Here is a 13,574-nt window from a genome sequence, read left to right on the forward strand (position 1 = left end):
GAAGCGGTGCATCAAAATTTACAACTGCAGCTGGATTCAATCAGTATTTTTCCTATCAATATAATGTCCAAATGCTCTGAAAATGAAACCAATGTGTTCGTCTTCGAAAAAGCTTCGCGTGAGTATCTTACATGGCTCAATCGGAGTCCAATGGAGGGAGTTATGACCGTTTTACGGAAGCCGTGCAATGCAGGAAAAGTACCACCCGGGCAGGTGACTTTCGGTCACCAAAATCCACCCGGTCGGGTGGCTACCCTAAGGCACAGCTGAGACAGCAAATCCCACCCAGACGGGTGACTTTCGGTCACCAAAATCCACCCGGGCGGGTGGCCACCCGAAGGCACAGCTGAGACAGTAGATCCCACCTGGACGGGTGACTCTTGGGCGGGCCAGGCCACCCGACTGGGTGTCTCACGCAGAGGCTATATTTTGTGGGCCTTTTCTTGGAATTTGTCATAAGCTATAAATAGTACATTTTCTCATTTTTTTTTTATTTGGTTGAATATTGAATTTGTAGCTTGTGAGCTTTGTTCTCTCTTTGGTGAGAGTTTTTATATAATTCATAGTTTATATTTTGCTTGATCATCAATTGATTCAATCAAGTATAGGTATGCATCAGATGGCTTGTGAATTCCTTTGAGTAGTGGAGTCATTAGTCGAATCTAGTATGTTGAAGATTGCTTAGAGTATTTTCTGACGTAGCTAATATAAAATTCACACTTCTTCATTCCTTATCTTCCATTAAATCTAGGTCCACCTTATCCTTTTATTGTTTTTGTGTTCATTTACAAGATAAATCACCTTTGTATCACCATTAAAGGGTATACATCTTAGGTTAATGGATCTCAATCTACATGAATCCATATCATGATAGCCAATCTGGAATAAGAAATTGATGATCATTGGACATATTCTTCTATTTTCTTGTTTATCCATCCTCTTTCACTTCCTTCCATTTGTGTTAAGCGTTAGTGTTGGTTAAATGTATAAAAACAACCAATCTTTCAATGTAAATGTGTCTGATGAAATAATAAAAGGGGAAAATAAAAATAAATATTGGATCTACCAAAGGCTTCTGCATCAAGATGCAAAAAAAAAAGCAAAGCCCAAATATAATGAGGCTATCTACAAATTTGAGAAAGGGATTCCAAGGTACAGCTGCTTCCATTTTTCAACTTCTTGTTTGTTGCTAAGTTTTCTGATCCCACCATAAAATCCATCTACCTCATTACCAATCTCTCTGTGCCCCTTCCTCTTCATCTCCGCCTTCCGCCACCGCGACTCTCCACTTTTTAGCCACTTTTTTCCCATTTTCTAGGACACAAACTTTAAAGTAGGTATTTAAACCTGTTTATTAGCCCATTATAAATGCATGAATTATGGATTTATCAAACTCAAATTTTAAGATTCTATAAAAATAATTAGAAGTAAAGTGGAGCACCCTCATTTTGTTAAGCAAAAATAGGTACTCTGTCCATCCAGTGAGGCATATTCCTTTTCGGACCGTTCCACTATAAGTGAGATATGTTGTTTTAAGGCAAAAAAATACCCCCTCTGTCGATGATTAAGTGTCTCAAGTTTCCTTTATCGTCCGTCCACAATTAAGCGTCTCATTTACCTTTTACTACTTTGGTAATTGACACACAATGTATTAACTACTCAAACTCACATTTTATTTTAAAACTAATATATAAAAATATGACTCACACTACACTAGCTTTTTCCATCAATTTTTCTAAAACTAGTGTCAAGTCAACTTAGGACACTTAATTGTGGAGGAAAGGAGTAAATCTCTATCTCTCTTACTTTATCCTCTCTTCTATTTTTTTTTTCACATATAATTCTCTCATTATTGAAGCATCATCTAAAAAGAAATGTGACACGAAAGAAGAAGGGTATAATGTTAATGCGCTCACCGCGTATGTGACAGTGACAACTTAATTCATTGGGACTGCAGGAATCCAGCCAGATGTGCAACCACTCCATACCACCAACCTGTGGTGTTGGAAGAAGAAAACATTAAAAATGTTCATTAATGAATACCCAACTATTCAAACCCACCCCCTTCAATGCAAAATCTTTTTCTTCACTCTTGGCTGGCTGGTCATGAGCCAACTCTCTCTCCCTCACACACACACAAAAGTGAGGAAACACACACCATATGGAAACTCTTTGCTTTTCCTCCACTGTATCTCAATGTGATCATTAGGTTTGACATCATTTAAGCAGGTCGAAATGTGAAGAACATTTGCACGAGTTTTCACAGTCAATGCCTTCCTCAATCATACACCGCCCTTGAGCTTTATACCTGCAAAAAGATCAAATCTTGACACCCAAAACCAAATCTTCTAATAAAATAAACAAGAATGATTTTATGGCCAATGTTGATCCAAACCTAGCAACAAAATTGTCTGTGGCCGAATCATAGCTCAACTGTGCATCATAACATGAAAGCATAAACCCCACATGCCCATTCTGCACATCACAAAACTTAAATTACTAAACTTGTTTAATTACATCAACAAATTAAATTCCTTGAAAAATGAAAGTGTTAAAAACCTGAGCTGGAAACCAGAATTTTCCAGTTTCAAGAGCAAGATAGCATGACATGACTGAGTTTGGTGTTACTCTTTTCTCCCTCATCTCTGATTTGAACCTGAAAAGGGTGGAGAAGAGCCATAATTTGCTTCTTCTCTTTTCAGTGAAAAGCAAGAATCTATTTGGAGGAATCTGAGATTGCCATTGTGTGTAAGCAGCAGCACCAATGGATTCACCCCATTTCTGTTTCAAGAGCTTCTGCCATAGATGCTCACTTGTGCACTTCTCTCTCAAAGCGATGCAAACCCCGGCCATGCTGCACAGCTCAGCAGCAGAGAGTTTCTCAAGAATGCAGTCTAGAACCAAATCAGGGAGATCAACTAGAGACATACTACAAATTTCTTGTTTTCTCTCAAATTTTGTGCTCACAATTTTCTTGGACGATGGAGTTTGAAAACCTTTGCTGAGATCCTTTCTTTTCTTGGCCAACAGAAAGAGAATTTCCCTAAAAAGCAAGGGGAATCTCCACACTCTTGATCCCATTCTGGGAGTTGGTTTTGGCTTCAGAAATGACTGAGAAAAAAGCAGTAGGAAAGATAGACAAGAAACCAGGAAAAGCAGCATTGTCAAGCAAGAGATTTTTTAGAGAAAAGGTGTGGAGATCTAATCCAATCTAATCTAAAAGGAGGATTTTTGCATGAAGATGAGTAACTTGTGATTTGAAGAAAGATGTTCTAATCAGCTGAAAGTTAAGTTTGTTAATTTATAGTAATGCTTGCAAGAAAATGGCGGAGTAGGCAAGATTAATCAAATCGATTTTAATGGTTAAGAAAAAGGGGCTCTGTCTATAGATAACACAACCGACAATTTTGATTATTGGGAGTTTACAACTCCAAAATCGATGAACCATGAAACACTTCCCACCCAATTTATGTGGCTTTCATCTACATGCATTGAATTCTCACTTCTCTAACTTTTTTTCTCGCTTTATTAATATTTCATCCAAGTTTTATTTAGGGAAAAGCTACGTGGCCATATAAATTAAGATATTATAGATATTAATTATTCAAATGTCTCATTTAATGCTCTACTAACTTTACACTATTACCCTTTTTATTTAATTGCTGTTGTTTTTTTATTCTGTTTTCTCTAATCCAATTCTAACTTTTTTTTAAATTTAGGTTTATTCATTTTTTGTTTTCAGCAATTATTATTATATAATTTCATAAATGAATAATTATGGAGTATTTTATATACTATGATATAGTGGTGTTTATATAATTATATTTTATTTTTATTTTAACACAGTTATGACACTTAGTTTCTAACTTTACTTTATAAATTATAAAATCTTTTAAGTAGAGTAAAATTTCTAAAAATGAGAAATTTCCCATTCTCCGTAGATCTCCATCATCTCCCACTCTTTTACAAAACTCATAATCCTTCCCACATTGCACTAGTATATTAATGTATGAGCCTATAATATACTAATGAATTTAAAATTAATGAATAATAACAAAAAATATAACGTAATACATAATATTTATTAATTAATATAATTTCCAATTGTAGGTGTGATATAATCTAATAATAATAGCAATTAATTTTATTATTATTATTATTATTAATATATATTACAATATGCTATATAATATTAAGAGTTGTTATTGCTTTATATTATTGCTACTACTTCATAACTTAATAATCAGTTACTATTACCAGTATAAGGTACTAGTTTAGTACTTTTACTTATTACTTTACTTTGTACATATGATGTTATAAATAAGTAGTGATAATATAAATTAATTACCTAGACTCAAAATGTTATAAATAAGTAGTGATAATATAAATTAATTACCTAGACTCAAAATGAGCTAGCCAATGATAGATGACTATAAAACTATGATTATTAAGATTAATTTCATATATGATCATTATATTAAACTGAGTCGGAGAGCAATTGAACCTTATTATTAATATTCACAATCATTCAAATATAAAAAATGGATTAAAATGCGATAGTTTATTATTAATAATTTTAAGATAATGCCTATAATTAATTATTACTCCCTAAATAAAGTTACTATGATGCAATAATAAAAAAATAATATTTGTTGAACTATATATATTAGTATCATATTTTATAAATCAATATGGAATCAAACTATAATATGGTTAAAAATTTAAAATTAAAAAAAGAAAATGAAACCGATGCATTTACGAACTACGGAGTATAATAAATTAAAAATATAAAAAAATATATATAGCTACATGGGTTATAATTATATTTGCATAAAAGATAGTAGCAGGAGTTGTATATTTCAACTAAAGGGCACAATAGTCACAATATGTTTACTCTTTTTGAGGTGTATCGATTTTGTTGAATTAACATTAATTATACAAATTTTAAATAATATTTTGGCTGGCCATATTATGGCCATTTAGCATTACTCTTTTATTTATTTACGGTATGAGTTTTAAGAAATATTAAGAAAAGTGGATGAAATAAAGTTAGTGTAATATGAGTCTTATATACTCCCTCCGTCCCTCTATAGAGACGTTTCATTTTGAGCACTCATTTTGAAAAAATGATAATAAATAATTAAAATAGAAAAAATGTAAACTAAGAGAAAAAATAATATAGAGAAGACTATTAACTATATTATTCTCTTTTTTACTTTACTTTTTTACACTTTAGCTATTTATTATAATTTTTTCAAAACGATTGCTCAAAATGAAACACCTCTACTACAGAGGGACGGAGGGAGTATTGATTTTAAATGATTTGAGAGATGAATGAGTTAGTGGAATGTGAGACCTTTTTACCATTTATGGTAATTATGAACCGAGACTTTTATTCGCGAATGGATCAAAATGAAATAATGAAACTCCTATTTGCGGAAGGAGGGAGTAATAGGGAGGTGGTGGGCTGCAATAAATACTTGTATTAATTTAAATATTTATTTAAACCGAGGAATAAAATCTAGAGGAATTGAGCCGTTTACTTTGCTAAGATTTCTATTGCTAAAAGCCAGAGCCCTTTGGTGAAAACAAAGCCTTTGTTTACATCAAAAGACAATCTAGGAACACAAACAATGCATCCACATCTTCCTTTGCTTTAATCTAGATTGTCAAGACTTTCCCTTTCATTAAAAAATATGTTTATCTTTTTAAATGAGGGCGTGGTGAAAAAGGTTTCTCCTTATTTTATAAAGATAACTGTCAAGATCGATTTTTTTTTTTTGATAAAATTGATATGGCTGAAAAGTAAAAGATGTTATCACAAATTGGTGGGTGCACAGGTAACCTATTTATGGACACGTGGCAGTAAAATACTGAATTTTCATATCTAAAAGAACAGCTTTTTTTTTCAAAAATATAACAAATTAATTGCGAATGGTTTGAATTTATACTCATTAGAGATGTAGGCCAACTTTACTCTACCTAATTTCCTGCAGTTATTTTCATACGAAAAGAGATAACATTAAATAATTAGTCTTCCTAAAAAGAGTATTCGATATTTTTTAAGATGAATTAAATAGGGATATGAAGTTGAAGATGAAGTTGGTTCATCGGTAAATTAACTGAAATAACTTGTTACCTAAATAAATCTACTTAGGTAATCAAACCATACATATGAGTATGATATACTACTAATTGTTTGGATCAATCTACTAATCACTAACTAAATGATGCCTATCAAACCAGCATATACAGTCCCCATCCATACCAAGAAATTAGGCATCCGATCATATTTTTGAGGTTTTTCTTTTCTTCTTGGGTGGAGAGACTCTTCATCATGTATTTTGTTACTGACCACTTTACCAATAGTTTCACTCTCTCATAGTATAATTAAGTTAGCTAAAGATTAGAAGCAAAATTATATTTCAAGGAAATGCGTTAAACTTAAAGAAATAGAAACACTAATCAATCAATAAGTTAATGTTGTACAGAGCTTGTAATATTACCCATAAAGTGTTGGAACATATTCCTATATTCCTATTTAAGCTATTCCATAAGAGTTGGGTCATTTTTTTATATTTTTTTATAAAACACAATCCATTATCCCTCTACTTTATTCCTTTCCTACTTTTTCTATCTTCTACTTTGTAATCACTTCACTTAACTTATTAAATATGTATTGCTTAATCTCCATGCCCAAAAAAATGCTACAGCACTAATGGAATGGAGGAAGTACTTCTCCAGCCCTCCCCCTTCACAAATCATTTGCAAATGTAATGCCATTGATAATTAATTATCAATTTGGATAGGTATACCAAATTCTAATGCAATTCTCAATCCTCCATTTCCTACTCTTTTAAAGTAGAGTAGGAAATTAATGTGCACTGCCCTCTTTTTTCTCTTTTCCTTTTCTTTGACATACATGCTCAAGTTAATGTTGTTGATAGATTATTTTACCTCAACTCAATTTTTAGAGTGGCACCAATATAATATCAAGTCTTATTTAGTAATTATTGAAGAAACATAAAGAGTTTAGTAGTACAGAGCATAAATAAACAAAATATATTAGCTTAGCTGGGATGGCCGTATAGGTGATCAAATTGAAGCTATCAAGTCCAATGCCTGCGTTTTATTTTCCAACAAACAACAAACGTTTCCAAGATGGAGACTTAATTGTTCAAATCCATGGCATTTGATGAAAGCAATCCGTTTGGAATAGATGATCTCGTTCACTAGATATTCAATAGCACACAAAAGGGAAAAAAATAACAATAAAGAAAATGACCAAATGATCGATTGCAGCCAGAAATATTTGATTATTCCACCAACAAAAAGATGAATCCCAACGACATTACTTGCAATTAATCCGAGAACCATAATATAAGTAGAAGCCTTACCACCAGTCACGTTCAAAGCCCAGATTACAACACTCCTACAGAATAGTTTTTTCACGCAATATATCACGATTGCCAGACATACATACGTACAAGCCCGCAAGTACCTAGAGCAAACTTCTAAAGGCCCAGCCCTACAGTCCGACCATCTCTTCGACGCAGTCCGGCTGTATATTGTTTCTCGAGTTCCATCTGAAGTTGCTCTCGCTTCTTTTCCATGTCGGGGTTGTCTCCCTGGTTCTCTACCTTTGCATCCGCCTTCACACCCTACAATTGGCCACCAATGCAACCTCAGACTCTAAAAGGGCATTAGTACGTGGATGAATTCTCATGAGCACGCAAACCCAATTATTCATGCATTACATGGTCTCATGCACACCATATAATATGATGCGACAACCAAGGAAAAAGGAGGTAGGAAATTACCATGAGTTTGTTGAATTTTTCCTGTCGTTCACGGTCACCAAACATTGGCGTATCCCAACGATGTGCAGTAGACTTCATGATAAATTTTGTCAACCATACAGGAAGAAGACGGGAAAGCACAAGTGAGAATGAAAAGGAACACCAAATGGTATATATAGAGTTAAGTCCGACATGAAAACAGGTAAAAAGGAAAGTCAGTTCTCAAGACATTAAAAATAATAAGTGACATTATTAATAATTGTATACTCCCTCCGTCCATGATTAAATGTCCATATTTGACTAGCACGGGTTTTAAGAAATTGTTTGACTTTATAAAGTAAAGTGGGTAGAAAAACTTAATAGAATGCGGGGTCTACTTTTATATATTGGTTTTATAATAAAATGTGAGTGGAATGAGTTAATGGAATGTAGGGTCCACTTACGAAATATAGTAAAAGTGGGACATTTACTGGCGAACGGAAGGAAAACGAAAAAGGGGACATTTAATGAACGGACGGAGGGAGTATTTGGTTGGATATAACAGAATCCATGGGTTGGTATTTATGAAACTAAGAGATTGTGCAAGTACAAAGATGAGTTTTTAGAAGTGGAAGTAGAGAGATTATTATAAATACCTCTTCAGTAGCAGAGCTCTTTTTGTTGCCCCACAAAAGCTTCTTCTTTTGATCAGTTGACATGTATCCCGTACCAACTAAATTTTTATTAACTGTGTTCATCCAAAAAAACAGAATGACAGCCAGAGAGTTCAGCTCAGATAACAGTAGATAACAAATCCATGCTAAAATGCAGAACTGATAATGCGATATCAATGGTAGAAGATAACCACTTTACCACACATGATAAAAAACCAAAACAAGTTAAAGAAAATATATCGATAAAAAATCTCCACAAAATAAAGATGCATGTCCTGTAACAAATAGTTTTTTGCATGTCAATGGATATGTGTATGGGTATCAAAAGGAAACTGCCATAACAGTAAACAGAAATTAAAGTACCTAATTCAGCAGCTTTCATTGCAGCAATTCTCGCAGCATCAATATCAGAATCTGTAACAAAAGGCTCAGAAGTACCTGTTGAGTAGTTCCAGAAGATATCAGACATTGCAAAACGAAAAGCAAGATAGAAAAAAACTAGCGGACGAAGCAAAACAAATCATCAGTCCCAGAACATGGGCTCCCAAAGCAAAAAAATTGGGCTTCTCAGAATCTTAACCTTTGATGGACGTATCATCACAATGCTCCTTTGATTCTCTATTGGGTTGCTCCTTATATGTACCTCGACCATCATCTCTTCTCTTTTCATCATTAGCATGACTCTCAGAGTCTAGTTCCTTGCCATCTCTCCAAGCAGCTTCTTTCACATGACAGACAGAACTATCCCTTAGAGGAAAAGAATCATTTCGGAGGCCCCTTGAATCTTCATAAGCAGGTGAACGATCACTTTTGAGATCCACAAAACTCTTCTTATTATCTGTCTTTCCATAATGGTCAGCCCTACCTTCTCTGTTCCTATCTCGGTCCCTGTCCCAGTCCCTTTCCTCAGCAGCAGCATGCCTCCTACCAGATCCAGTTCTGTCATATGAGTCCTTATCCCTATTTCTACTCCTTAAACCATCAGATTTTCCATGAGAGCATGTGTCAGCCTCATTTGCATAATCTCTAGATTTGTGGTTTTTATCCGACCTGGAGTAATCCAAGTTATTGTTGCCTCGTGAATCCCGTGAACGATAGGATGACTTAGCATGACCTCTATCATAGTTATCCACATGCCTATCACGTCTGCTACGATCATCTTGCCTATAGTGACTCCTAGATGAGTGCCGATCAGAGGATTTATATGGTTCATCACTACGCCCAGACTGATCATCATCCCTTTTTCGTTTATCGTCAACCCTAGCAGTTTCCTTCCTAGATGGGACTGGACTTAAGCTCTGCCTGTTGCGTGGACTCCCTGAATACAAGCAAAAGATGCTATAGGAGTACAAGAATAGTTAATTACAACCAAAATACCAAATAACGAGAACAACTCAAGGCTCACATAACATGTCATAAACAGTACAGGATGTACTCCTCTTTCAATTTAAATTCACTTTATAGCAAGAATTGAAAGTAATGCTACCTGATTACACATAGTTCAAATAATGCATCTCAATAGTATAAATTTCACTAAATGTAGAATTAGCCAAAAATCACCAATATAAGTAATGGCATGCTCGAAAATCTTTGGATTAAACGAACCATTAACAAAGAAAATTATTGATCGCCTCTTTAGGATATATTCTAAGAAATATCAATATGAGGAATCAAACGAATACTCATAGTAAACTAGTCACTACGAAGCTGGAAACCAAATTGTTACTCAATCCTATTGTTAGTAGCTAATAGCGGCTTAGTAATTAACACAGTGGAAACAAATTAAAAAAAAAATGTTTTTTTTTGCTAAGTATGGTTTCTTATGATGATTTAATGGTAAGGAGATACTGACCATCAGAAGACGATGATCCGCCAACAGGTGATCTGCGCCTGTACTTCCTATTAGCAGCATCATTCGAAGGTTTCCGGAATTCTGCCGAATCCGAACTTTCTCGCGCATTTGAATCCATACTGTGTAAATTACATTCAATAAGACAGAAAAAAATGCCAAAACATCAAATGAAATCGCACACACAAATAAAAAACAGCTCAAATCATAAACACGTAGGAAACATTCGCAATACACATTCAAACAAGATACATAATAAATGAAAAGCAAATTCCAAAACAAACCTGTGATTTACTACAATTTGTAGCCTGAATTCGAATATTGAAGAGCTCAATCTGTTGCTTTGAGTTAGGGTTCCTTTTATTTGCGTCGAGTGATTTTGAAATTTGCTATGATTGAATCGAAGGGAGGTGAGTGAAATGTCCTAAAAATGAGATTTTCCGGATAACATTACTTTCATTGGCACGTAAGTTGGGCTTCGGCCCATATTAATTTTTAAAATATCATAATTACCAACTATAACCTTCTCAATTTTGCAACATTATATTCTCCATATTCACAAAAAAATGTCAGATATATCACTGCTTTATCAATGAAAGAAACTTAAAATATAATTGAAAATGAATCAATATTGTAATTGCAAAAAAACATAATATTTTAAAAAATAACGCAAAGATTATAATTTAGGGTAAATATGGTGCTGTTTGGGGCTATTAAGAAAAATATCATGAAAAAATATAAGGCATTCACAAACGCTTTATTTTGGGCTAAATATCAAGAATAATATAAGGCATTCACAAACGCTTTATGCTTTACTGAAATTTTATTTTGACTTTGAAAGTTTAAAATACATAAATAATACTCACCCGTTCCACAATAGGAGTCACATTTTGATGTGTGCACGAGTTTTAAGAAATATAAATAATAGTGAGTTCGAAAAGTTAGTGGAATATGAGAGGTCCACTTTTTTATATTGGTTTTATAATAAAAATGTGGGTGAAATGAATTAGTAAAAGTGAAGTGTGACTCTTATGGTAGGACGGAGAGAGTAATTTAGATTTGAATAAAATGATAAATTTAGTTGTATGTGAATTGATATTATGAATAAATTGACTAAGAATACACCTCAACTAATGGAACCGTGGCAGAACCAATATAGTACCAATCAGTTAGCCTACTAATCGATTATTCGGTTAACTAATCCAATTGACTGATCTACTGAAATTGATGAAAAAATACAATCTTCTTTTTTATTTGAATTATATCTTTAGGTGGGTATTCAAGTGGCACTAACATCATGAATTGCGTTAAAAACATTGTTCGTAGTCTTCGTGATTGGCATCTCAGAGTCTTCAGGATTTAGGATTTATAGCGAAGCAATTCACATTATTAAAGATGATCATTTTGATATATTGCATGAACTGGTAGTTCGAAAGTAAGATGTACATGCAGTTGAAACTCAAGTTTTACATTTAACTATTGTTACTCCCACGGCCCATTTTATTTTATTCGCACTTACTTTAAATTTGTAATTGGATAAAATTAATCAATTTCGAATTAAAATAATACAAACACTGATGTTGATCGTTACAATTTTTTTTATAATTAAATCAATTGAATATATGGAACGTAGGTTACAAACTTCAACTTGGGCATACCCAAAGACACAGGGAATCCAGATAAGCCTGAATCTCCAGATTTAACATAACTAAAGATTTTTGTTTTGACCGGCCAGTGAGTGATCAGTTTGGAAGCCGGCTGGCAAGAAAGTAGTATTCGCAAGGAATCCCACATTGAGCTAGACTTGGTTGACCATGACCCGGTCGATCATGCTAAAGAGTGCGTCGTTTGACCAGGTGAAAGCACAACCCGTTGAAGAAGTGTCTTGGAGGCCCAGCCGAGCACAAGCTTGGATCGTCCCATCCATCTCCTTATTCTCGGGCTTCCTCCTTCCTCTACGTTCATCCATATGCATAACAACATTAAAGTCTCCACTAACAAGATAGGGACCGCCCTGTGATCAAAAGTTGACTAACAACTCCCACAGAGGTTGTCGTGTACCAGGTGAATGTAAGTCATAAACAAGAGAAAATCGAAATTAATTTCTTGTTCGAGTGCACCTGATTTTTGTGTAAATGGTTTGCTCTTCTAGTTTCAGAACATCCAAATCCACCATCTTCGGGTTCCAGATATGGAGCATTATACACGTGTTGTTTCTATCGGCCAATTTAAACTCAAACTTCCACGAGGGGAAGTATCTAGTAACGAACATCTTGATGTTGGTATCCTTCATCTTTGTCTCAACGAGACCCATAACATCAACTCGATTGGACTTAATAAAGTCCACAACAACAGGCTGACTGCAAGGCTGTTGCAGTCCCCTTACATTCCAAGTTGTCACCACCATTGAGACGGGTCAACGTGTAGCGATGACTCATCCAAAGGAAGGGCTGAACATGACGACAAGCACTTCTTCGAATGATTTTTCTTCCCCAGATCAACATCAACTTTTGGACCACAGTTGCTAGACCGTTGTTCAGTGAATGTGTCTTGGCCTGGTCATGTTTCTGTCCAGGATCCCTTGGGGGTGTGCCACCTCCACTAGAAACAACAACCTTGCCCGTGTAGGAGCCAGGCCTTTTCGACTTACAGCCCGAACCTTGTGCAACAGCTGCTTGAAGAGATGGAAAGGCCCCCAGATTATTGCCAATTGATTCCAACTTCTCATACCTTGAGCTTCAAAAGGTTGATTCATCGATCTAAGTACGGGTTCAACTAAACTTTAAAACACATTAAACACATAAACATTAACTACTTGAAATAAGCTTCTAAAACAAGATCAACAACAATAACTAAGAAAGAGAATGGTGTAAAAGAACTCCAAAGTTAAGAACAAACAACTAGAGAAATAGATACTACTCCCTCCGTCCCTGAAAGTTTGTTCCATTTTTCTATTTCCATCCATCCCACAAAATTTTTCTCATTTCACATTTTACCATTTTTGGTAGTGGACCCCATATTCCACTAACTCATTCCTACTCACATTTTATAATAAAACTAATATATAAAAGTAAGACCCACATTCCACTAACTTTTTCAACTCACTTTTCATTACATTTCTTAAAATCCGCGTCGGGTCAAAGTGGGACAATATTTGGGGGACGGTGGGAGTACTAAATTACTACTACTTCGACTCATGATTAACAAAAGATCTTGGCAGGCTTGAGTTAGAGTTTGAAATCACACTTCTTAAGGAAAGAAAAGTTTTCTAGA

The 13,574-nt window shown here is 34.5% G+C and overlaps 1 protein-coding gene and 1 pseudogene across 1 annotated transcript; both read right to left on the reverse strand.

Moving 5' to 3' along the window:
* Positions 1 to 978: 978 nt before the first annotated feature.
* Positions 979 to 3,484, reverse strand: LOC121746489 (annotated as a pseudogene).
* Positions 3,485 to 7,272: 3,788 nt separating this feature from the next.
* On the reverse strand, positions 7,273 to 10,730 carry LOC121746628 (serine/threonine-protein kinase fray2-like). The gene is made up of 7 exons (XM_042140530.1): positions 10,586 to 10,730; positions 10,305 to 10,423; positions 9,033 to 9,770; positions 8,816 to 8,890; positions 8,435 to 8,526; positions 7,821 to 7,892; positions 7,273 to 7,661 (listed from the first exon to the last, which is right to left on the reverse strand). Exons 2-7 carry the CDS (start codon positions 10,420 to 10,422, stop codon positions 7,515 to 7,517), a joined length of 1,242 nt encoding a protein of 413 aa, XP_041996464.1. The 5' UTR covers position 10,423; positions 10,586 to 10,730; the 3' UTR covers positions 7,273 to 7,514.
* Between the last annotated feature and the right edge of the window lie 2,844 nt (positions 10,731 to 13,574).

Source organism: Salvia splendens, chromosome 9, assembly GCF_004379255.2.
Source record: "Salvia splendens isolate huo1 chromosome 9, SspV2, whole genome shotgun sequence".
Classification (NCBI taxonomy): Eukaryota; Viridiplantae; Streptophyta; class Magnoliopsida; order Lamiales; family Lamiaceae; genus Salvia; species Salvia splendens.